The sequence below is a fragment of the Ixodes scapularis genome, unplaced genomic scaffold (assembly GCF_016920785.2).
Source record: "Ixodes scapularis isolate PalLabHiFi unplaced genomic scaffold, ASM1692078v2 PGA_scaffold8__174_contigs__length_109621045, whole genome shotgun sequence".
NCBI lineage: Eukaryota > Metazoa > Arthropoda > Arachnida > Ixodida > Ixodidae > Ixodes > Ixodes scapularis.
Window position 1 is genome coordinate 53,528,083 of NW_024609883.1, and position 26,976 is coordinate 53,555,058.

General features: G+C 44.7%; 1 protein-coding gene across 1 annotated transcript in view; it reads right to left on the reverse strand.

Moving 5' to 3' along the window:
• LOC120847703 (chorion peroxidase-like) overlaps nucleotides 1–26,976 on the reverse strand; it is a 102,430-nt gene that overhangs the window by 45,458 nt on the left and 29,996 nt on the right. Inside the window, exons 4-6 of the mRNA XM_040504235.1 lie at nucleotides 17,767–17,955; nucleotides 7,238–7,390; nucleotides 2,515–2,854 (exon numbers count right to left, since the gene is read on the reverse strand). Coding sequence (XP_040360169.1) covers nucleotides 2,515–2,854; nucleotides 7,238–7,390; nucleotides 17,767–17,955 — 682 coding nt within the window. The remainder of the gene's footprint in view (nucleotides 1–2,514; nucleotides 2,855–7,237; nucleotides 7,391–17,766; nucleotides 17,956–26,976) is intronic.

Consider the following 26,976-nt stretch of genomic DNA (forward strand, 5'->3'; position numbering starts at 1 on the left):
GATTAGCATCGGCTATCTCGCAAGCCACAGTGATGGTCACGTAACATATGCTTTGACTGTAGATGAGCTGAAACGCTTGTCACCGGTACAGCCCTAATCGCAGCGCCTATCCCCTATGGGTCACTCCGGAGTTGAATGCGCCATTAGGAACGAGAGCATTTACACCGGTTCCAGAAAGTTGGCGCATTTCCTGAGTGGTCAACTTCGCTCGAGACAACCGCGTGCTTTGACAAGGGTCGTTTCTTTGTCCCCGGTTGCGCCAGCATCTTCCGTGTTTTTCTTTTCGGCGTCGTCATTATCGCTTACATCAGAGGGGAGCCCCTTTCTGCGGACCCCATTAAACGGCCGCGGAGCAAGGGGCCTAATCCATTGTTATCGCTCGCTTTTTCTTCTCGCCCGGCCGGATTTGTGTTAAAGAGCGAATTGCACTTTTTCACGCAGTGCGCCGTTCTTTTGAGTCTGGCGGCAGTCGTAAAACACGACGTGGTCTTTGTTTCCGTTCGAATCGGACGATCGGAACGCTAGCTTGGGAACAAACAAACAGTTGTACCGACAACACGTGCTGGCCAACATCGGTTTTGGACAGCTTCCAAGGCATGCCCGGCGTTTTAGTGGACCTCCGCGGCGGTTAGCATGGCTGCCGGATAACACTGGGGAAAAATTAAAGCACTTAGCTGGGAGCCGCTGGCGTGCTGTGATAAGCGGTGGGCGGTTGCCTCTCTTGTTACCTGATACGACTAAGAAACTGCATGTATAAAGTTTTTTTTTTTGGTTTAATTTTCTTTTAAAATTCCTTGCGTTGTTATCGCAATCCGGTGTTCGAACGGTATTTTGTTCAGATATCGGAGTGCGGCTCGCATCCAGAAATTTTTGTTACGAGGATTAAGTCTCTGCGCGTTTTTTTTTAGATATTTTATAGACTTTTATTTAGGTCAATCTGTTCTCGGTTTCACCTTGCCGCTATAAAATAAATTAAACAAAACAAAAGCTGCGCTAAAATGTAAAGCAAGTACACATTGGCTCGAAAGCACAATGGCGTAATGCAGGCTTACTCCAGATATTAACTTAACCTTCGCAATTATAGGCCTACCACTTCATAGTTCTCTAAGCAGAGCTCCATGGACAGTGTTAGAGAATTCCGGTCTCGCAGGTACAGGTCTGCCAAAGTTGAGCGCGCTAATCCCAAGTGTGCCAACTATGACCTCAGGGACTGCATCGCGTGCAGCTGTCGGATTACGGCTCCTGATGAGATAAGAGTTTTAAAGTCGCCTAGAAGTTTGAACAGCACGCTACAGTTTTTCTGATGAACAAGGGATTGTTGGTGACTACATCCGGGTTCTACTTTAAGATTATTGGGTGTCCCAGTCCCATATGCACATGGTTATGGCAGTGAACACGGCGGCCTCGTCAGACAAATCTTCGGGATATAATTTATGTTCGGATGGATATATCTAGGAGTGACTATCATAGTGTGCAACATTTGGTTTAGATACTTCCAGAGACAGGCGGGACAACAGGGTAACGGACGTAAGATCATATCTTGAGTTTTCCGTACTTCACATATATCTCTGAGACTAGAAAGATTTCTCGTTCTTGGCCCCTAAGTCTTAGATGTCGAGAATATGATATCTGTTAGCGTGTGTGTGTTAGCGTAAACGGTACAGGCGTACAGGGGTTTTGCTTAGAACATTTAGCGTATTGGTGAAGCGCTGCACAGGAACGAAAGAGAAACGCGAATAAACACAACAGACGAAACGCCGCACAGAAAAGTTAATTGATGTACAGCTCAAAAACGAGGGTTTCTTTATAAACTGTAAAGAAAAAAAGGATGAAATATGTTTTAATGTACAAAACATCTAATGTGTTCCCAGTATTCCACCACGCGTCAAAAAGGCCATCAGTGGGCACACGTGTAATCTGCACAGAGGAAGCTGCATGAAGTTTCATGGACGGCGAAGAGACGTCCATGTAGATGTGGGGTTCAGGAATGAACGTTTGTGCTGACTGACGGTTTCGCTGATGACCTTCGCGTGCGGGATGCACGCGATGGTAGCTTTTGCGGACTTGGAATCGCCAGTGCCCACTTTACGAGCACAAAGACACTGCAAACCTGCCACAGGTATCTTCGCATGCATTCTGCTTGTTTTTGAGGCTTGTCGGTGTCGGTTGTTACTATTTGCCGCTCAAGTGGAACTCGGGAACAAGGTATTTTTAGTGTCTACTTTCCCACAAAACACTTGTGAAAGAAGTCGATCGCTGCAATCTAACAAGAGAGCTAGGCGAATAAGGAGACTCACATGTTCAGACCTTAGAAAACAGTCCGCAGTGTGGCACTGCGCACGATGCTTGACCATGTTGTAATATTTTTTGGGACTAGAAATATCATCAGCCTCGTGATGCCCAGGGCTTCCCACAGATTACTGCAATTGGCTTTCCCAAGTGCTTTGTGGGAAACTAGACCATCCAGATTTCTTTAGAGTGCTGCAGTGTCTTGAAAGTCCGGGCCGCACTGACCTGGCTTCCTGGAAGACGGTCTCCTTGTCCCAGTCTGGGTGCGTTCTGCCCAGCTCCTTGGCAAGCCTGTTGTGCTGCCTGGCGTACAGGATATGGAGCGACGCGATGCCAGGCTGCTGGTTGACGCGGCCGTCTCCGGCGCGGAAGCAGAACTGGCTCGAGCTCGGGTCGCTGCAGCCATCTTCGGTCGGGTTTAAACTCGGGGGCAAGATCCCGTTGGGAAGCAGCAGCAACTCGGGCTGGGACTTGTCCCGTAGAGTAGCCAGGGCCGCGGCCGAGGTGCCGTAGACGTGCGAAGCGTCCAAGTAGGCCGTCTGCTGATTCACGAACCGCCTCTCGTCTGCGGTTTAGGTTTGTGGCAAACATATAAAATAGATCAAGGTTCTTGTGCCCCTGTTACAGGGGCACCCTTACCCGCGGTTAACTCAGCTTTAACTTCTGTTACTCGGCACCAAATTTATCGCACTATACCCCCGGGCAGCTAATTCAGAAGAAGTGAAGAGCGCGCGTGCACTGCTTTGATGGGTGCCAACATTATTAGATTAGCCCAGTTACGGAACTGCTCATAGACGCTGCACGCACCCCCCTCACTCACCACGACTCGCCTGGCGTCGCTGGACGCGCCGTGCGGCTGCTTCGGTAACTGCAGTGTATGCTATGGGATACGTACGTTTCGAAGCACGACGTCTAGATGACGTTTCAGCCCTGCTCTATGCAGCTCTATGGAACGCACAGTTATGAAACAAAAGTGTAGATGGCGCTTGGAACGACGGCTGGCGGATTGAAGTGAGTGAGGGGGGGGGGGGGGTACCTCCTCCCGCGGGAGTTCCACAACTGAGGTAATCTAGTAACGTTGATGGGTGCTCAAGGTGCTTAAAGGGGCCCTGCAATCATATTTAAGCAACTACCTTTTTTGCGGTTTCCACGTCTCTTGGGGTCCGGGCAAGCCAGCGGGCACGGAGAGAGTAACTAAATATCAGTGCGACATATTTTAACCGGACGGCGCGGAAACCACCTCCACCGACGAGGGCGACCCGCGGTACCGAAAGCACGCAAAATGTGACGTGTTTGGTCCTAGGCTTACTATTGGTCAGAGCCGCTAAAAGCTTTTTCGTAGTCGAAATACAAAATATAAGTGGCGCGAACCGTTTCAATTATTTATAAAAGTAGTTTTTGTTCAGTATTTTAGATCAGAAAAGAAACAAATGCAGTTTATAAAGTACGGAAACAAGAAAAGACCCGTCGACATACCCGCCACCAGGGGCAGAAAGAACGGCGCATACTAGAAAGAATTAGTGGGATGAGGCTACGACGAACGGCCAGCGTAGAAAAGCCCCGGATGTACGCGGCGGCGCTGCGGTCGTATACCGGCTCAACGATCCGACCGGTTCCGAGCGTTCCGAAGGCCTTCGGCGCGGGCCCTGCTGGCGATTTGGCCATTTGGCGGCATGGCAGCGCGAAGTGGCTCCCGTTCTGAACTGATCTTTACCCCGTGTTTTCTGTCGTTTGTGGCCAATGAAGTGTTATGCCGAAATAGTCTTTAATCGCGCAGCAAATGCAATGCGAGCCGCCCCGGCCGCCCGCTTCATAGAGCCTATCCAACATATGCTTTAGTGGCGCCCTCTCGAGCCGTTGACCCGGAGTGCGGCAACCGTGAACGCTCGATGAGCTCACTACTCCTCCTCTAGTTCACGGCCACTCAAGCCAGGACCTACAACGTCATGAAGGAGGTTATTTTTTGCTTGTTTTTTAATTCTAATTCGCCTATAACTTTTAAAATAAAGCGAAATTTGAGAAAAGAAAAGTTTGATTAAGTTACTACGTTCAGTGCGCTCATGTTCGGTGCAAATTAAAACCAGTCAAAAAGTCATTGCAGGGCCCCTTTAAGCGCACGTTCGCTTACAGCTTTGACTGTATAGCCGCACAATGTTTTCCGCAAGTACTGTGCGCTAACTGTTGCTTCGTGTAACTGCAGTTAAGTGTGCCCTTGTAACAAGGGTATTGGTGCGCTTCTGTACCTATCACCCCTAGGTCATTTTTTTTTAATGTAAACCAGCATTTAGTCACTAACATGCGCCATTTATACTTTCTGTAGCATGGTCATGAATTTATTAAAGGGGTGGTGAAACGATATTTTTACTTCGGCCAACTAATTGTGGGAATTAGTTTATGGCACCTATAGAATGAAAAAGTTAAAACAATTTTTCTTTTGGCTCTAGTTTGCATTTAAATGAATAAACATATCGCAGTTCGGGGTAATCCTCAACTTCCACCATCCTTCGAGTGACGTCACGGGTGGTACCAGTGGTTTACCGTTGGGTTCTGTATTCAGAGCCCGCAACGCTCTCTCATTGCCTGTCGACTTTTCAAGGGCTTGGCATCGCCGAAGGTTACGGCGCGCGATCGAGACATAAGACGGTTGCTATGGGGAGGAAGTAGCGGAGAAGGATTGGTTTTCTTGACTTAAGTTAGATGGCGACATGAAAACTCGTGTACTCTCCATGAGGGGACGCCGTGGTTCCCACGGGAGCCACACGCGGCTGCAGACTGGGAAACAATGCGTTTTTCCTTTACAATTACGCAGCGGACATGAACTTTTTCAGGTTAAGGTAGTGCGTTTTCTTTCACTTGTTTCAGGGTAAGCTACTTATGTAAAAATGAGAACATCAATTGTTTTACTTCGTTGAAACTGTCGCAATGCAGCTTTAAGAAAACAAATAAATACTCTAATTAGGCAAATGTTCTTTACTGCGTCATAATGATCTTCAGGCATTGATGTACACTTTTTCTTTCGTGTAGTTTTCTTCAATGTTGCAGGTAACTGCGGGAGCCTGCGCGTCCGTGTGCATGTTGGTGCTTCAAATTACAAAAGTTCTGCATTTTCCGGTGTTTTCAGCGTATACACTTCTCTAAACACGCACATTGTTTACTTCTGAACAGGGGCGGATCCAAAGGGGGGGAGGCCGGGGCGACGGGGGCGGCCGCCCCCCCCCCCCTCCCCCCAAACAAAGTCGACCCCCCCCCACCCCCCCTCTCGGAGGGCAATTTGACATGGGTGGACCCCCCGGTGCACAGAAAGAATGAGAGAATGACTCTTTACAAAATGTCCCCCCCCCCCCCCCCCAAACGGAGTTCTGGATCCGCCCCTGCTTTTGAACGGCCACCGCTAACATAACCCTACACATGATTCCCGCACACGAAGACTCAAGAAACATGCAGCGCAGACTCGCCTGAAACTATTACGTGTTAGTATTTTTTTTATTCTAGAGTAACCAGTAGAACGCAGAAGAAAAAAATATTGTTCTTCAAAAGGCGATACATCCGGGGCACAGCCGAAAATTGATTGGGTTGCTAAAAAGCTGTATTTGTTATCTGCGCACAGCGTTGTTTGTTTGCTCGCCTGGTAGTACTTGGCTATTATGAGTACATGCATTCACGCTGGCGCTGTCGTCTCTTCTTTGTAAAACGGAGTTGCACTGGCTAGAAAATAAGCCACTTGTATTAATTGAGCATCTCCAAGTTCACACAGATCTAGTGAAATGAAACCATGTGCAAATAAATTCATACTATTGAACGTTTAATTAAAAACGCCATACTAAACACCGCACTCACGTTAACAAATACTAAGAGATTTAATGAGCTACTTACTGCCTTGTTAACAAAATACGTTGTGAACATTATAAGATTACCGCGTTTTTAAGATGGAGTCCAAGATAAGTAAGATTGGGTATCTAACCAAAAATGGTAATGTGTTATTTTAAGGAAAAGGTTTTCAAGAACTCGTACATCTGCAAATACGCTTGTATTGTTTGTTTAAATACTTGTAAAGTGATTCTGCAACAATCATTCAACTTTGACAAAAAAAAAGAAAGTCATGTAATTTGCCTTTTCCAATTACACGAAAAGTCATATAATTGGCCTTGTCCGCCCAGAATCAAGCACAGAACTTGATTCTGCGCGGGCATGGGCTGCCTGTATACATGCAAAGGTCGTTTTCGGATATACACGCTTTTTCTTTCGAACGCCAAAAAAATGCAACAAAGTTTGTTTGTTTTTTTTTTCTCTTTTTTTGTTTTTTTGGTGGGGGGGGGTTGCACTTTTATTGTCTTTTCACTGCAGTTTTTATGGACTCTTCATTGTTAGGGAACGTTACCAGTTGTACTATATGTTAATTGGTTTCTGTATAAACCCGTCATGAATGCGTAATTGCTCGGGATATATATATAATCAACAACCACTGTCAACTGCGATCTAGATAGGTCAGTAAATATTTATTTGATTTTGTAGCTACTTGGAATCTTTCTATTTTTGTTTTTTGGGTTTTAATTTTTTTCTTCGTAGAAGTGTTTGATGCCGAATAACCGAATAAGTGTGTTTTTGAACAATTTATTTTAGTTTTATTTGCTTATTTTTTGTGAAATGAGATGTCATAAATCCAGATGTTTTTATAAAGCATAAATAAAGACAATTAATGTTTCATGTAAATTATTAACGAGAAACTTATAACTTCTCCGATCACGATAAAACGGTTACCAACCCTATACTTCATTTATTCTTTTGCAATTACGTTTCTTTGCTGCTACATCGTCCTAAAATGAAGCCACCAAATTTAGTTTCGTTCCGCAAATTATCGAACTGAAGGTATCGCCGGTCCGGCAACCGACATGTTAAAAGCCCATACCGAAATCGGCTCATGGCAAGTTAGCGTCCCGATGTCACTCACGGAATCCCGAGCAGTCGGTGCAGCCCGAGGATCGCACCACGTTGAGGCACTTGACGTTGAGCGGGCCAAAGAACGGGTCGTCGTCCGAGACACGCACGGGAAAACAGTCAGGAGAGACCTGGTCGCCGCAGCACTGGAGCAGCGAATTGTTGGCTGCAAGGAGTCCATGACGAGCGGCATTCGCATTTCTTACGAGTCATGACCACGTGAGAACACCTCCTTTTAGAACAACGCGCTGTTCGCAGACACTATCGTGTTTGCTTATACGCGAGGTTCCCGCCCGCTACAAAAAAAAAAAAAAAATCCCAGAGCTGTACTTGTTGAAAAATCCCGGATATGCAGATGTAAAAAAATAAGGCATATGGAACACATATGGAAACGCCCGGCCATGTATGGCATATCTAGCCGTATCTCTCATATCCTCCTAGTTTTGGCCCTTTTATATGGCAAATGACATATGTTGCGTACATGGCACGTCGCACGTAAGTAAAAACCGTGGCCCCTATCGGACGTCTACACAAACGAAACTCTTAAATAAGCCAATTCCATATGTACTCCGCCATTGCAATTTACAGTATACTGAAAGGGCCTCACGCATGGGAGGCGAAACGTTTAGTTGAAGAGTTCATTCGGCTTAGAGTCACTAATTCCGCTAAGTCAATATGTTTCTCTTTTAATACTGGAAATCCCGGGCATTCACCCGGGTTTTTGAGCATTTTTGCGTGGCAATATATTTCCGTTTTTTGAGCACGCATATAGCGATGTTATGTTTATAGCGAGATATATATACCGCTATATAAGTGTATGCAGATCTAATGCCGGGCGTATGATATGTCAGGGCCATATATGGCATTATACGCGGGTGGACGCTGTACGCCTATAGACCAACACGCGTCCCTGACGTCACGCAGCTGCGGTGGCGCTGTCGACGGCACTGCGCATGCGCAAAAGCTTCAGTTCACTCGAATTCGGTTTCTGCACATGCGCAGTGCCCACACCTGGTGTGGGCAAACGCGGGCTTGTTTGTAAACAGCGTGTCGGTCTATAGTAACAAGATCCGGGTGAAGTGTACAGCGCGTGCAACTGCGCCGCACAAAGCGGCGTGGCTTTAGAACCCCTCTTTGGTTTATATCAGTTACCCTCAGCACCGCCCAAAAGGACCTTTCCTTAGCTAGACAACCATGACGAAGTAAATTATCAACAGCACAAATCTACAAGAACGACCCCCTTGCACATTCGGAATCAAGGAGCTGAACGTTGGCTCTCGAGAACATTAAACATTTTTATATCTCTTCATTTTCTTGCTATTCTAAAGAAAACGGAAGTGGCCGAATCTCGGTTCGCCGAGTTCAACCATTTTCTTTTCTACATTTCAATGCGTTGCAAATTTTATTGCATTTAATTTATTTATTTTTTTACTTATCTGGGTTGGTATATGTGCTGAAATTGACACAAGTTCCTCCTATGCAATGTGCGAAAGGTTCCTTAAGGTAAATAAATAAATTGAGCAAACTTTGACTGATAAAAAAAGAATCTTGTAACCGCTGGTATTTAGCTCGCACCTTACAGCAACGCACACAGCTGTGCGAGAGCCACTAAGGAAATTACACTTAGAGTATAGACACACAACAATTATCCTGGGGTGTGCCGCCATTTTGTGAATATAGCAGATGAAGCGCAATGGACGATAGCTATGATTTTACAATAGGAATAGGAGAAGCAAGATATCAGGCAGCGTTCTCGAACCGCTCCGTAGGAGAAGCTTCCACTCATATCCCAGCTGGAACCGATCGGCCTCAGTAGCCGCTCATTCACACTGGAAGCGGATCCGCGTTCGCAAAGCGGTTGCGAACGCGGTTTTATAAAGATCCAGTGCAATTGCACGCGCACTCGATGACGTCAAGTGCGCGTGCAATTGTACTGGATCTTTATACAACCGCGTTCGCAACCGCTTCGCGAACGCGGATCCGCTTCCAGTGTGAATGAGCGGTAGGGGAGCCAAAGTTACCCGCACCGGGATCCGCACAAGCACCGCATGCACACCGGCAAAACTGTAACAATGAACGAATTCACCGCCTTCAACTCAATGTAGCGAACGCAAGATACAAGGCGAGATTGCGGATCATACGAATCTCTTTTAGAAATGCGTCGGGTGTAAAGACAAGCGCATAAACCATCGCTCAACGGATATCACTGACCTTGAAGAATGGACACATTCCCGTTGTGACCCAAACAACGAGAAGCCCTGCAATCGCTTCTTGATTTCTTTTCTACAAAGCGGTCCTCGAGATCAACGTCTAACGCCCTCTTCCTGATATGAGTAATCTCCTGTAAACCCACCCCACCGTAGTGTCTTCGTGCCTTCCATCCAGACCTCACTGTCACCGACAGACTCCCACGCCCCCTGCCCCTGTTTGCCATGGATACTGAAGAGGCTTCTCAGGACAAGAGCCTTCCCAAATGCTGGATGCAGTGTCAGTCAGCTGACGATATATATCGTTTGTCTCGGGCTGGGCAGTATCGCGCGAAAAATGTATCTCTTCAGTATCTTAAGACATACTTTCGGGTACCTGCATTTTCAGATAGAATGAATTTGAAAAATATATTTGTATCCCAGGAAGGTAAATACATTTACAATGTGTCGCTTGTATTGCGATATTCTGTCAGGCTTAGGTATCTCGTTAAATTTGTTTCCTAAAATAAACTGTCGGGTTTGTACGATAAACTTAAATTCACCTTTTCGTCGCGAGGGAAAAAATACACCGCCGGGCTTATACGATAAATTAAAATCCACTCTTTTAGCTCAAGGTGTTTCAAACTTTAGAATAGGGATGCCGCGAACTTTTTTCGAATCGAAGTTTCGATGATCGAATCAAGCGGTTCGTAAGGTTCGAGAGATTTCGATTTTTCGAATTGTCTATATCGTAAAATTCGACGGAGGTCGAATTTTCGAACTTGTTAAGCTAAGAACTTCGACGCTTTTCGAACCGTCGAACTTATTACGCTAAAAAATTCGATCTTTTTCGAGCTTTCGAACTTATTGCGCTGCAAGGTTCGATGCTTGTCGAACTTTCGAACTTGACTGACAAAAAAATTCGATGAATTTCGAATTTTCGAACTTATTTATCAAGAGAATTCGAAAAGTTTCGAACTTTCGAATTCTGAAATGTCAGAAGTTCGACGAACTTCGAACTTTTAGGGTAAAAGTTCGACGTCCGTCGAACTTCGAAAGACCGGCGGACGGTTTCATTTGATTTCAAGTAGTGGGGTACATTCATAATTTTTTTTTTCTCGAATTAGTACACGCGGTGCTGCGTTCCTTACGAAAGACAATGTCGGTTATTTCAATGTTCTGGCATGCTTAGGTTTAAAGAAATAAATCCCCGAAGAGACGAGGAAGGACGACGAGTTTTTGACGATTATCATTTGTGCCAGATTTGAAGCACGCTGCAGCCGGAGCTATTTATGGTATACTTTTTTAAGAAAGATCTATGTATAGCCTAGGTAAGTGCCGTCCTAAGATGTGATGATTGTTATTCAACGTGAGTTTCGAAGAAATGTCCCAATATGTATCTGCTTGCAATTATGACCTAAACTTGATATTTATTTTCGTCTAAGTTGTTTGAGGTATCGCATTTAAATTAACACCACAGACAGTACGTACATATCTAATAGTGTTTAAGTTCAGCACGTCATTAAAAGAAAACTTTTTTTTTGTCGCTTCACGTTCCTGGGACGTGTTTCTTTTAGCTTGTACACATTTTGGTAAAAGAAACTTGTTTCGAAGTTCTGAACCTCTGAATATGCAATAGAACACTTCCGACGAATTCTTGATAGCTTTTTTTTTTTTTCTCCTCCTTTTTATTCTCGCATTTATTCTTTTTTTTTTTTTTTTTTTTTTTTTATTGGCACAGGTATTTAGGTCGAAAAGACAGCTTTAAACTTCCGAACCACTAAGCATGTGACGAGTAGTGCCTTCTGACAACGAGTTTCTAACAATGACCATCTACGCAACCTTTTATGCAGTGAAGAGCGACAGTAGCTACACATATGCATAAATAATTTCAGATTAAAATAAGCTCGACCACGCTCTCTTTCCCCGTATTGTTTTCTTTAACAGTCCGAAATACCTGCAAGGGAGAGAAAAAGGCTTAAAACCAGCCCCCCCCCCCCCCTCCCCCCCTCGCTACCCTCTTTCCCCCCGTTTTTCCTCTTCCGACGCCACTTGTATGGTAGAACGCTCCTCGACCTCGAGCTGTGTCGGCTTTTGTGCTTTTTGCGAGGCGATTCCTCCGTCCCAGAAAATAAACCTCCAGGACAATTATAAACTTCACCGGATCGGATTACTTCCAGCGTGCAAGGGGTGGCGAGCTAGTTTGCCAGGTCGCTTCAAGGTTCTTCCGAGCCTCAACCTCCTGCTCGCCCCTGGCCGTTTCGAACTGGATGAGTCTCGTAAAACAGTGTGTTCGTGTAATCACTACTGCGTGATGCAGGTTAAACCCCCCCCCCCCCCCCCCCCCCGGGGCTGGCGGTCACAATTCTGCACTGGCAAATATTCTAACACGCCCGGGGCACTCGTCGTCCCATTTAATTGCCTGACCAACTTCGCAGAATCTAGATATCACACCCTAACTTTTCTAAACTTGATTTTGTGAAAAATCAAGCACTCGTCGTCTCATTTAATTGCCTGACCAACTTCGCAGAATCTAGATATCACACCCTAACTTTTCTAAACTTGATTTTGTGAAAAATCAAGCACTCGTCGTCTCATTTAATTGCCTGACCAACTTCGCAGAATCTAGATATAACACCCTAACTTTTCTAAACTTGATTTTGTGAAAACCAGTGAGTCGTGAAAACGTTATTTAAAACTGAAACTGTGGAAAAACTTGAAAATCGGACTTCGAACTTTGAAAACTTGGATTAGAAAAAAATTCAAAATCTTCAAAGTTTTTTTTTTTTTTTTTTGATTTAGCGTTAAAAGAAAATCGAAACCTTCGACCTTTTCGAACTTTATGCAGAAAGAAATTCGAAATCTTCGAATTGTTCGAACTTCATGTCTGTAAAAATTCGAAGCGTTCGAAGTTTTCGAATTTTTTTTCAAAAAAATATCGAAATCTTCGAATTTATCGAACCTGAAGTAAAAAAATATTCGAAATATTCGAATTCGAAATTTTAGAAACCGTGAAAGCTTCAAAATTTTCGAATTCGAAACTCCGCTGTGGTCAAAAGTTGCGAATTTTTCGAATTCGAACCTCGGTCGGTACGAAAATATCGAAATTTTTCGAAATCGAACCTCAGTTCGCTTCGCAAATATCGAAACCTTTCGAAATCGAACCTAGGGTGGTTCGCGACATCCCTACTTTAGAATATGAATTCCTTAGCCTGAAACGAAAGCCTGATATATCCCACATGTTCACCGAAACACGAGTATTGTCATTCTCGTTTGCCACCAACTCCTCCCTCCACACCTACCAGGGTCCGGGAAAATGTACTTCTGCGTGTATTTCACGTCGCACGTAAAGCGGGATGCCGATTTTTCAGAAGTATCTCAGATATACTCCGTTACATCAAAGAAACATTTTTCTCAGTATCTGTATCTTGTCCTTAAAATACAACTAAGCGAATCATCTGCGCATGCGCAATGCCGTCAGCAGCGCCACCGTGGTGGCGTTCCGTCAGAGAGTTGAGTCGGCATGGTTCCTAATGGCTTACAGAACAGATATGCAGGGTTTGTAAATCTATCAGCTTGAACTTTAAAACTATACTTGAACCCGAAGAAGAAAGGACAGGAGAGGACAAACAGCTGCCGACAAGCTCAACTCTTAACCGTTAAACGTATCGCGGGACAAGTCCCGGGCAGTCTATTATTTTTCTGCCAAATGGCAATGAGATTGTTTCATTAGTCAACAAGAGTGCCGAGGTAATCAGGAACTAAGAAACGTGAACATCATAGACCGCGCGTTTCTGATTAGGTAACGAAATCCCGGGAACGTAGCACCAGGCTCCCAGTATGGTCGATAGTTTGGTTCATGGAATCAGCCATTTCTCTTTGACCATTTTGTTGTTGGTGAGCTGATCTAAATTCGCTGGTGACGGGTAGCCTTAAAGTGAAGTTGCTTGTACAGAGAGTTTGCTATCCTCACACCGGGGAAATAAAAGAGTACATGTTCGTACCGCCACGACTTGCGGTGTCAGTGCTTGGAGGCGTTCAAAAATAATGCTTCTGTCTTGAGATGCGCGGGAAGAGCAATATCATTGTAAGACATCTGTGGAGATACACATGATTGATAAGCTCATTGCATACACAGTGCCAAAGACGCGTACAATGGCGAGGAACACTTTCAGCATGATAACGCTCCATGGCAATGTTGGCACAACTGCTTTAAAACTTCAAAAATCTTCGAAGCTTTTAAAGTGTCCTTTACAAGCTTCGAAGACTCTGAAGGACTAAAATGGCGATTTCCATGGCACGAGAGATCGATCAGGCAATCGCCATGTGAGGTTTCGGTCGTCTGTATGTTAGCATCGGTCTGTGTCCTGCAAGCAGACGGGGAAGGCAATGGCGCTGCTTTCCCCGGATCCTGAGGCTTTATCCACAACTGCATCTTCCTATAAGCCTGTCTCTGAAATATAACCCCGTCCAGCGTGCTTCAGTTTCCGAAAAAAAAAACTAGCGCATCATTTCTAAGAATCATTATTACGTGTTTAGAGGGACCAGTCCGCTTGCGCCTGTCCGACGTTTGCCGCGTGAAGCCGTCAATGCGCTGATTGCAGACTAAGCGCCCGGGGTACCGGGAGTGTTTGGAAGTGGCCAGAAGTAGCCATAATCGTTGCCCCATTGCTTCTGAAGGAAGTCAGACTTTTTATGTTATCATTTCGACCGTTGCGAAATGGACTCGCCGTAATGCAGTGATTTAGCAAACTAGGAACTGATGGAACCCGCTCCTTCCTCGTACAGATAGACAAATCATATCACAGCGGAAAATCAAGAAACTCCGCGTCTTTTTTTTTAGGTCAGCTCTCTTCTTTCATGGTGGATCCCCTGCACAAATCGCAATATTCAGTGTCTCCCTTTACCTAATGTTATAATTTGGCCTTTAAGATGCCTCGAATGACGAGCTTGGAATAAATATAACAACTTATGTTTTCTGTCCTGGGTCAATGAGACATTTTCACACCAAACTAAAAGAAACACATAATAGACCGATCTCACCAGCCAGTTTGGTTGCACTGCCACTGCCATGATGAATCTAAGCAAATTTAGTTCTGCACGTTCGACAACCTTGCTGGAGCTCTGCGCGGGCACAAAAGGAGACAGCAAGAACTCTCGTGCGCTGCTGTCTGCCTCCTGTGGGCATAATTTACGCTGGCTTTAGGCATCCCCCGAGTGCTTTGTGACATCGACCTATTATAAAAAAATACTCATTCAAGCTTTTAAATGGGTACTCCGGGGACTTCCTCGTGGTCCCCGATTTGCTTGAAATTTTTCTAGACACACCAATACACACCGCTGAATTAGTATACCAAATATTAGGTCAAAATAATTTGTTTCGCGAGGTTGAACTTACAATAATGGGCCTCGGTGTGTTTTTCAAAATGAAAGCCTCAACTGGTGTGACGAATTTCAATATTTTTGCTGCATTATTTCGGTTGTGTCTCTGTTCCGCACGTGCTTGTCTTTTCCACTGAAAGATCCCGCTATGGAACTCGTTCGAATCCATCCTCGTTGATTCCCGCTTCCACTTATAGAATTATCTTTGGAGGTGCTCGCATCTCTGCCGCCAAGACAAGGAGGCTGGACAGCTTTTTGCCACCTTCCGAAAGGGAGAAATTGTAAACATATATGTTTCTGTCGAGGCCAATCGTCAGGAGTTTTTTGTTTTTATGTTTTGCTTGGGTAGCTTGGTCCAAGTAGGAAGCGACGTTCCACGACCTCGACCTCGATACTCTGGCAAGGGGATTAGTGTTTTAAAGCTTGGGTGTTCACCACATTCGGCGGGAGTTGGTACCACGAAAGCGCCACAATATTTCGTGCCCCAGTAGACTTCCGGTAGTGTAGTTATTTGTTCTCTAGCAACACAGAATGATCGGGTAAGAAGATTTTCCTTACGAGAAGTACCTGTAATACTTTTGTAAGAACCCACGCGCCTTGTAGAACGTAGCAGAAAATAACAAAAGGATGCGAGACACAAGGAAACGAAGAAGAAAACCGGAAGCGCGCAGGAGTCCGCCAGTAGCTGGCGGCAGCGAGCTTGTTTGTAAACAAACATCGATGAGGTAGTCCTCCAAAGGCGTATGATGTGTGCGGCATTGCCATTATACTGGAGTGTGGTGAAATACTTGGGGGAGTCATAGCTTATATAAGCCACGGTTCTGGCGGGAAATGGGCCGGACCCCCCCCCCCCCCCCCCCCCCCCGGGACAAGCCGGTCAGGTCGGCTGGCCGTTCTTCTCGTCATCTGTTCCCGTGGGTTAAAGTTTCTGGAATTATTTTGGGCAGGTTCCTCAATGTTGCCTCTTCGGCGTTTGCCCTTAGTGGCGTGCTTGCCTGCGGACGTCGGTTTTTCCCTTCTCGGGTAGTGTATGTGTGTGCGCGGTGCTGCGTTGCGTCGTCCGCCGAGCAACCAGTCTGCCACGCCGGGAAAGTCAAGACTTCGTCGTCCGTCGGACCGAAGGCGTCGGTGAGTCTACGGACTTCGTTCGAACTTTCCCGTGGACTTTAGTTTCAGCAACGGAGACTTTCCTTCCTCAAAACTTTCGTTTTCTTTGCACCGGCGAACTTGTTTCCCGGCTGCAGTTCGTGCCGCGAGCGGCCAGTTGATTCGCGTTGTGTCGGGAATTGAGTGCTGTTTTGTTTTTCTTCGGGGCCCCGCTGCCCGAAGATTCGTGAGTGTGTTGCTGAAGGAACGCGTCTTTGCGTTTCGTTCTCTTGGTTTTGTCCTGCTGTCGCCGTGCGCGGATTTTTATCGCCCAACTAAATTTCTTGTTTTTATTTGTAACCCCTGCGTCCTTCACCTCTTTGTCGATTTTCGCACCGGGCGTGAACCAATCGCTTGTCATCGGACGATAAAGTCTTTCTTTGTTCTTAACTAATTTCTCGTTTTATCTCGGGGTGTTTCTTTTATCGGGTTCACTCAATTTGGACCCCCACTCCATGAAAACTGGTAATCATAAAAATGTTACGTCAGTGGCAGGCAGGGGTTCACTCTTTGGTCTGCAGAATGTTTTCCCATCTGATTCTCAGCAGTTTTATATTGTAAAATAAATGCTTTCAAAGCTCACTCCAGTAGCCGTTCAGCCTCTCGACACAAATGCGTGACATAGTCTGAGCATCCAGACTGCCCGTTCGACCGGCATGCCTGCCTGCCACTGACATCACGACATTGAAAAGTGCTGGTATATATGAAAGTTTGCTTTGGGCATTAATTTCATTTGTCTATTTCTCAATAAGTATTTTTAATTTCGCGATGCTAACTAGCGTACCGGACAGGATAAGGGCCAGGGATTCAGAAGATACAGTTACCTGAGGTAGCTCGTAAAACCGCCGGAGTACCAAGGCATGAAATACTTTCTAACGGAAGGCGCACAATCGCAAAGTTTTGTCCGTCCGTCCGTCCGCGCATTTCCCGCCCAATTTAGCGGGGAAATTGAATCGGTGTTTAGGTAACGTGATGTGAATTGACGGCACGTGACTGGACCTAACGTTATCTACGTACGAATCAAACTTCCCCTCCAAAATCAGCGAGCGAATCGCTTTTTTCTCGCGAAATTTTATGTCACGTGACGTGTCGTCACGAGACCTCAAATTTAGTTTTCCCGCTAAATTTAGCGAAAAGATTGACGTCGGGCAACCTCATGTCACGCGAAATATGCACATAGTTTCCCAGCTTAATGTACCAGGGAGATTGATTAAACATAAGGTTCTTCTTCAATCCTCGAAACGACGGTTTGATGTCTTCTAAATACTTTTAGAGGATCGCACCTTAAATGTTGTTTTTCATGCATGATAAGAATTTGGAGATAAAAGTCGCTGTTAATCTAACTTCTTCACTCGAACTGTCATTGATTGTTAATTTGTTATAAATTACCACTGATGTTGCGAATAGTGACAGATCGGTGGCCGAGTGATGTTATCGCACCGACCCAGGGATCCTTGGTTCAATCACCATCCCTGCCCGTTTCGTACTGAATGAGCATCGTGCCGGCGCCCGCGGTCGTGTATCACTTCTGCGTGGTGCACGTTCAAGTCACCCAGGCCAGGAGCAATACTCCATGGGAAACAATGTTGCCATACTCTGGCAGCCTAAAAGAACTCCTGCTATCTAAACAGCTAACGAGTGTTCTTTTTTGGTTATGAATACCGCTTATTTTTTTTTTTATTATTGTTTTATGCAGTCGCGGCCAGCGGAGCCTATGATATTGCTTTGACCCATTATAACAATATCAAAAGAGACTAATCGTAATAATAAAAAAGAGAGAAGGAAACGAATGGAAAGAAACACGAGGTTTCTTGAAGTGTGCACGTACGTCCTCGCACATCTGGGGTGAGCGCGATGTCGTGGTCGACCAGCTGTCCGAAGGCCATGAACAGGTTCGTGTGGCGCCCCGGACGCCGACGCAGGGGGTCGGGTGGGGCCCCCCGGATGGCGTTGGACACCAGGCGTGCGTTGGGAAGCTCCTGCCCAGACTTCCCCTTGGTCCTCGGTGAAGCGACATCTGGGAGTGCATGGAGCACAAAAAATGGAAAAGGCCAGCCTTGATTTCTTAGTCAGTGAGATCTTAACGAACTCAACGAATGGCTCGTTGCGTTTCCGCCTGTTTTAACGCGGGATGTTTCATACGGCCGCACACCGTTTCACTTGAAGCCATACCGCAGTCGACGCTAAAGTGCATTGTCACGGCGCTCTTTGCTTTCGCGCTTTTGCTCTCAACGAGTAAACAGGAGTTTCCAAACTCTTCGGCTAAGGAACGGGATTAGGGATCGGTGATGACCTCGTCGGCCGCGAAAGAAAGAGTAATTATAAATGGAGAAGAACTAAATAAATGAACCTAGACAAGCATTTAAGCCCAGAAATGAATGGTAAAGCAAGTGTTTAAAAAAAAACCTTAGGAGGATGACTTCATGCAAGAGTTTAAAAAACCGGTTAGTCGTTCGTCCCCGAGAGGGCGAACGACCTGCTTGAGTTGTGAATACCGCAAGCTAAAGAGAGCGTTTCGATCCCCACACACTACTCCCCCCCCCCCCCCCCCCCCCTGCCTACGCCACTGCCCTGCACGCTGTTCGAACCAGCACTCGGAAGAGTTGAAAAGCCTGTCAAGCGCTCAATTCAGGTGCCTTTAAATTTGACTGCTGAATGCACCATCCATCCCCCTACAGTAGAGGTAAGTACCCCCCCCCCCCTCCCCCCGTTTCTCAGGCTGTCAGAGACGGTGAGCTCTATGAAATGTGGAGCGTCTACTTTGCCCGCAAGGCACATGAGAGAGCCAATGGTTGCAGTCCACAAGCTGAGCTCGTCGAATGAACCGGCTGCGTAAATTTTAGGAATCTTAAAATACCAGTTTGCACTATTGTGGTGAGCTTGACGTAGCATGCGGAATGTCATGCTGAGTGTCACAGTGCTGCGAATGTATATATTTTTTTATTTAAATGTATTTCCAACCTCGTCATCCGCCAAGCTCTCTTCCTAGAAGGCAGTGACTCTTCCTACCAACAGCTTTCGAAGAAAGTAAACGTACTAGTTTTTTTAGTGTAGCTGGATTATTATATATCCAACTACACTTAGCATTACCCCGCATTTCAAACTTGAATTTACTCAATTACACGCAGTTCGCAGGCTAGCTGGTGGACGCTTACCGTGATGGCTGGGGCAGAATGAATTTTCTACTCCTGCCCCAGTCATAAGTTAAAATCGTCGTGGTTGAATTTACTAAGAGTAAAAGAAAACAACAGAAAAGAAAAAGGAGATGTATCTCAAGCCCACGGACAGCCCAATCACAAGAGGAACGTGGCTACCTCCAATCATGTTGTCGTTCGTTGTTAGTTATGAAATCGCATCATCAGTAATAATAACTATTTAAAACATATCGCGAAGTGGTAAACGGCTTCACGATTAGCCATGAATTATTTGTTGTTCTTAAAGCAAAGGACTACGAAGGCTCCTTCCCGTGCGATTGGTCTACACCCATGAAAAGGGTGAAATTAGCGAATCGTCTATATTCTCAGAACGAAAAGGGGGTCCATTTTATTCATAGAACACCTTAGTGTCGAATCGTTTGTATATTTTGACGGCTCACGCGTACACGGCCTTCTAACTTACGGCTCTACCTGTGCGCTTACCTGCCCGCTCCCAAGGGCGGGGGATAAATCTTAGAGGTACACTAAGTGGATATTGATATCGCTTCTTCACGACGCAGAATCATTTTTCGCGTTTTAGCTTAAGCATTACAAAAAAAATTGCAGTCATGCGTGATATTTTCCTATCAAAAACTCGATCGAACATCGCGTCACGACCCTTCTTTGAGATAGTGATTAGAAAAGGGGGCGAGTCACGAATAATGGCCGCGTTTTTAATAGAGGAAGAGGTCATGCATGACTACGTAATACTTCGTTTTCTAGGATGGTCAGTGCGTGCAAAATAAAATTGCGTTCTAAAAAAAAAAAAGAGGTTTTGGAATTTACTTTAGTTCCCCTTTAAAGACCCAATTATCGAGTGCGCGCCTATTACATCTATGTTGTTGTTGTTTTTTTCCGACTCACAGCAAATAAAAAAAGTATTATTAGGGCCTTTTGGAGCGCTTTACAACGTCTTAGAGAGTTCCTGGCCACACGCTGCCGTATCAGTTTAACGCAGATATCGATTCGATATTTAATAATATTCTATAGCGACAAACGCTCGGAAGAGAAATATAACCTTCGCAGATGTCTACATGTAGATGTATTTGGTGATTAAACATTACGTTAAACCTTCAAAGTAGCGAGTGCGAGGATCCTTGACATGAAATGCTTACCAAATAATAAGGATATGTAGAGTATTCGATAATTTTTTTCTTAATTCAAAAACTGCGGAGTTAGCCTAGATTCACATACTAAAAAGACGTTCGGGATAGATGTAAAAAAAAAAAACGAAAAAACAAAAAAAAAAAAAAAAACATGCAGTATGGACACTGACATCTTCAGAAACTTAGCCCTATCGTTTCCGCCACCAAGGGGGGGCTCTTCGAGAATCGGCTCCGTTCTGGGTCCGGTAAGGAAACGCGCCAGAGATGGTGGCGCCATCTATCGGCTTAGTCGCGAACTGATTTCATATTTGTTTCAACCTCTCGCAAACGCTTCGGTTACACACAACACTTGTTTTCGATCATTATTCATCCAGTCGACAAGAACAGAAAATAGAGCAATCAACGTACTCCTCGCAAAACCGAAGAGCAAATCTAGAAATAGGTGCTATGTTACAATGTAATGACATTGTTTAAATTTAAAATCTATTAGACAAAATGTGTTTTTAAACAAAAAAAAAATTTGTTCTACTGTGAGATCAATTTTTTTTAAGTGTACTGCGCATATTCATATTGTTGCTGTGAAAGTGCGAATTCAATTTAACTTCAAACTTGAAAATGAAAAAGCAACAAAAAAAGTTCGGGGCTCATAGTGTGGCACTGATGTCTTCGTGCGATTTTTTTTAGCTACGCGAATAATGACATATAGGGCGTGCCTTCGTGAAATTCCATTTTGTTTGTTGATTTCGCTTTCTTGAGTAGAAAACCTGCATTCATCATTTTAAAAAAAGTAATCGCAAAGGCAGCATATTCTAAGTAAAGACTGCGTTTGGTCGTTTTATTCATATTTCTCTGCCAACATACTTCTCTACTTAGGAAACAATATAAAAAATTGCGGCAGGCCTTCGTGATATTACCAGAAGCATAAAATGTAAAGACGTTTACAATTCTGTGTAATGCCGAATTAGAACGCAGCTATTGAGGAGGAGGAGGGGAGGGTGCGGAGGGGAGGGGATGTCCCTGCTCCGCCGCCGTATCCTCCTCTCCTGCTCCGCTCCCATTTAGGGGGAAATTTTCGTTAAATTTCCCGCTGAATGAAGCGAAAATTTCCCCACTAAATTTAGCGGAAAATTTACCAAGATTTTCCCGCTAAATTTAACGAGAAGTTTAGCAAAAACTTCCCTGCTAAATCTAGCGGGGAAATTTTTGTCACTTTCTCCCGCTAAATTTAGAGGGGGAAATTGAATTGGTGTTCAATTCACGTGACGCCAATTTCCCCGCTAAATTTATCGGAAAAATTTCTGCTAAATATTTTTGATGAATTTAGCCAGATGTGACATGTGACGTCACGTTGATCATAATGACATCACACGTGACGGCACGTGACGTCACGTTTAACGTCATTATGAAAAACGTCCCATAATGCAACGCGCGATTACGCCTACGCCGACGACGTTCAACCAGGAAACGGGCGCCTAAGAGCTGCGCTCTATAAAATACTTGGAACGATTCCTTTCTGTAGGGAACTTTATAGATATGATAAAAAATGTTTACAAGAATGTATCAAAACCCAAATGCAAAATATTTAACAAACGCGCATTTAAATGAATACGCTGTTTACAGTTGTGAAAAGGCGTGTATACACAAACAATAAACGCAGCAGACAGTTTCAAAATTACTTTATATACTTTTCCAAATATATGAGTTTCACATAGCTTTGCATCTGGCATTTAAGTATAACAGCGAGTAAAATATTATGGGCCCGAATAAAAAGAGGTATCAATATGTTACTATAATCAGGTGCATAAAAACAACGTAATTGCGACATTTGCAATCGAATTTATAATAGAATATGTAAACTACAGTGATAGAACCGTTTGATGATGAAAATTAAAACTACCCCAAACGATACGCCAGTAGTACTGACCCATCCGTAGTATATACATATATATATATATATATATATATATATATATATATATATATATATATATATATATATATATATATATATATATATATAACCGGGTGTTTTTGCGAAGGCTTTCAAAAATCCTAAAAATTAGGGCGATTGAAAAAAGAAGAAACTCTCTTCGGGAACAAACTACCAGCCACGGCGGACGTCAGGAATTGCCAAAAACCTACTAATTAGCCAGATAATTAATTAAAACTTGTTAATTAACTTTTTAATTAGGGGAAATAGACAAATGGCTCTAATTAGAAAGTTGCTGAGCGTTATCGAAAACCACTAAATCAGTCATTTTCAGAAAGACTTTAAGCGCTTGAGAAGAGTAGTAGCGCACTAAAATAACCACTGGTGGAGCAGGTACAAGGCTGGGGCTAGATAAGAGGCGGAAAAATCGCGCGGGCGCCTTACCGCAACCGCTAGCCTTGTACCTGCTCCACGAGTGGTAACTTTAGTGCGCTACTACTCGTCTCACGCGCCCAAAGTCTTTCTGAAAATGACTGATTTAGTGGTTTTCGATAACGCTCAGCAACTTTCTAATTGCAACCATATGTCTATTTCCCCTAATTACAAAGTTAATTAACAAGTTTTAATTAATTATCTGGCTAATTAGTAGGTTTTTGGCAATTCCTGACGTCCGCCGTGGCTGGTAGTTTGTTCCCGAAGAGAGTTTCTTCTTTTTTCAATCGCCCTAATTTTTAGGCTTTTTGAAAGTCTTCGCAAAAACACCCGGTATATATATATATATATATATATATATATATATATATATATATATATATATATATAGTTATTCTGTTGAAACCACAAAAGGATCATACGCTTGTGATATACGACTCACACCACATAGAAAACACTTGTAGCACAACTATTAAAGTCCAAATTTGCTTCTTTTTTTTGCCTGGGATTTTAGGATTTTGAAAAATCCGAAGTATAATGACAAAACTTTATATTCTTTGGCCAGAGCTTGGGTATCTTTCTTCCAAATTGTAAAAATTTTCATAGCTGGGCTTCGCGGCTGTTTGCTCGTTGGCAGTAACGAGGAAAAAACCAAACCTCGAGTTTTTTGTTGTTTTTTTGTTCGTTGGACTTATTGTTTCTAAATAGTGTCTTGGATGAAAACACTATTGGGCCGAATTTAGGCCCTTTGAATTGCCAAACGTGTACAAGATAGACTTTTCTCATGCGTGCTGCATCGAAAGGACCCAAATTGAATTAAAGTTACAATTGTTATAAGATACCCAATTATAAGTAGTTAAATATAACAAAATAAACATTCCAGGTCGTGTAGGTTACTACGAAGTACAAGTATACTAGCAATATTTGGAAGTACTTATATCAAACTACTCGCTTTAGAAAAACTGACTTTCGACAAAAGAAAAGTATCAAAGACGAAGAAAATCTATGAGATCAGCAGCTCTGAACCCACACCCCCTTAACACCAAATTGAAAGATGCTCGCCCCGAACAAACACGAACATGAAACGTGCGCCGGCCACACATTAAAATAAATGAGAAAAAAAATCTCCCAAACGTGACTTCCCCATACTTCGTTTCGTCTACGTGAGGAACATTTTAGAACTGCCGTTCTAATTATATATAAAGAGGCCTCCGACGACGAACAAGCAGAGTAGAGCCTGTTTCTTTCGCGTTGCGGCAAGGCAAAGTTAATGGCACAAATCGTGCACTGATCCTCATCCAGATAGCAGTGTTCGCCAACTTGAAAGGAAGCTGATTTTGATATCGCTGCGAAATATGTTGCTTTTTTCAGTTGGTACGTTAATGAACTTTCCAAACGCCGCCCTGCTTTAAGCTTGTTTTACTGATCAACGCTCACCTAACGCTTCGTACCAGGTATAAATTTTTTTCTTTTTTCATGTTCAAGTTTACTTTCTTCTTTTATCGTGTTCAAGTTAACCTTTTTCTTTTTATAGGACACAAGGCCCTTCTGTTTTTATGATGTTTTATGCGTGTTAAATATGAAATGCACGGGATTCGTGAAAATGTGTGTGTGCGAGTGGGCTGTGTGCGTGTGAACAAAGCGTAGATTTTGAGCATTGAACCGAAGGCTACAGTGGTGCTCTATTAAAAATCCGTCTATGGGGCACACCAAGATTTCTGAATAGTTTTGTCGTACCCTTCAACAAGTTTGAGGGGTCTGAGATATCCGTTGAAATTCGCTAAACGGCCTGACGTACCCTTCAAGAATTTCTGAAGACTGTAAGAGACCTGTCATAATTTTTAGAGGCCTGTGGGGTGTGTCCTAATCTTCTTCGTAAAAGCACGACACCCACCAAAATCGTTTTAACGGGTCTGTTGGAGAGATCAGGATTAATGCGTGAAGGCGTAGTGTAGTCTTTTTTTTTTTATTTCTGTTGTCAGCCATTTGTGAAAGTGCTTGGCTTTCGGTATGTTCGAAGTCAAGCCTGGGGTGACAGTGACACGTTTCAATTTATTGGCGATGAAGGTCGTCGCACAGGCGTGTTGATATATTTCATGTTGGCACTATTCGGCGCTAGACAAAACACGTCCCTCTGTGTTGGGCGTCCGATCATCTCGTCGTCATGGTGTTCAACGTAACAGCGCACCCGAACGACTATCACTCCAAGGACACAAACACGCAACTAAAAGATACACTCACTCAGCGCCAACTGACACTCTAGGTTTGCAACTTTCCGTCAGCGGCATATATGTCGGCTCCCCTTGTATTTTTTTTCGGACTGTTAGGTGAGTACGCAGTATCATAAGCGCGAGTACGCCGTATGATAAGCTTGACTTCGCCTTAGAATAAATCACGCCACCCAGCAAACAGCGCGAAGGACGTTAGCAAAACGTGCCGCGCCGTAGCACGCGTGCACTGGCAGGTGGCGCAAGGCACCGCCCAATATGTAGCGTACAGCGCATGCGGACTATGCACCGTCCAGCTGGCAGAGCTCGCTGGGTTGGGGGAGCTGGTAGATTGACGCGCCGGCAGTTTGGGTGTGTAATGGTTTTGATCGAATGCTTATGATCAGGGATTTCCCTAGACCCCCCCTAGGGGGGATAGGACCCCCCCCCCCTCGTTTTTCCAAAGGCACCCCCTTAATTCACAACGACTCCTATATTCGCAATGCCCCCCCCTTTAACCCCCCCCCCCCAAAAAAAATTTAGACACCCCCCCTGATTTTAATTCCTGGGTAAACCCCTGCTTATGATAACAATTTGGAAAGGAGTTGGGTGTGTTCAAGTGCCAGTGTGGATTTGGCGAGAACAGCACTTCTCACACGGCGAGCCACCGGCCAGGTAGGCCTATTTCTGCCTAGCTGTTCTGTACCGCGCTCGAGTAGCGCTAGCGGCGCGAGCTTGTCAAAGTCGTAGTAGAGGAGTGAACCCTCCGTGCTGTAGCCGTTTACGCGACGGTAGCAGACGGTGTCTACGTGTAGATCAGCTTGGCCAAACGATTTGCGTCCTTGTTTACAAGAATCCTGCAGTGTGCGAGAACCATGTGAAAATCTACGGTCGGCTGCGAGGGACGCCGCTGTCCTGACGAGTGGTGCCGTGTGGTCGAGCTTTGGATTTGGCCCTTCGCCGCCAGGTCACGGAGTACAATCTCGGCCGCTGCCAACTCCGTCTCTAGCGGACTCGCTGGAGCTGCACACTATCGGCTCCGTCGACCCCCCGTCACCCGCTCCGTTTCATCTCGCACGGCCGGCGAACTACAACGAGTGCCTCGACTTCCGGGCGTCCTCCCCTTCATGCCCGGGAGATTCGGGCTGACGTCCATTTCGTGACTCGCGATTAGTAGAGAGTCACTTCTATCAACTAGCGCTGTTTGTTTCAAGCGCTGTCGAGTCCGTTTGAGTGGTTCCAAACGTTTGACTTGTGATTGTGCTGTGTGACACCTCTATTTGGAGATCGCTGTCACTTCATCGCAAGTACGCCGCCAAGTTTTAGTGGCATGTCACGATCATTCGCGCAAAGCGTGATAACAACTGATGCGGTGTGTTGGTTTTGCTGTTCTTGTTTTGTATCCTGGATGCGAGTACCTAAAAAAAATTAGTTTGCGACAAAGAGCTCGATTGTTTCTATTTAGTGTGCTATTTTTTGTCTGCAGCTGCTTGCGCCCGGGTTTGAGCACATGTTGGTTCTTATCGTCTTTTTGAGTTGCAACATGTATGTAAAACTCAATGTCTCGAATAAACATCCAGTAACGTCTTAAACTGCCTCTTTCGTCCATGGTTCACACTCATTTGGGTGTCTAAATGGTAGAATGGCTGATGGGGTCTGAAGGGCTGAAGGAGTTTGAAGTGCCAAAGGTATATGAAGGGCTGAGGGGTTTGACGGACAGAAGGGGTTTGAAGTAAAGCCCGTTTATACGGAAAAGTAGCGACACCCTTTGAAGAATGCCGCCTGCTATTTTGGGCCGATCCAGGCGGCGCTGCCCTCGACGCGCGGGTGTAAAGAACAAAACATAAAGATAAAAGGTGTGCGCGTCAGAAGAGCATGGAGAAGGGATGCCTATGCTATCGGTGTGCAGTGCATGCTATGAGCTCATGTCGCCAATCAAATAACGCCGACTGTGCAACGTCACAGCTTTCATCGTCTTTCTTTGAGCACATCCTTCGAGGCTTTAGACCGTGACAGTGGGCTTTTAGCCTGTGTGTATGTATCTGCGTGTCTTTCACCCTATTGAAAATCGCTCTGATGGGACTTCAGGATTTTTTTAAAGGGTGTGAAAGGGACTTCAGGAATTTCTGAGATGTTTGACGGGGGCACCGATATTTCCTGGTGGGTTCA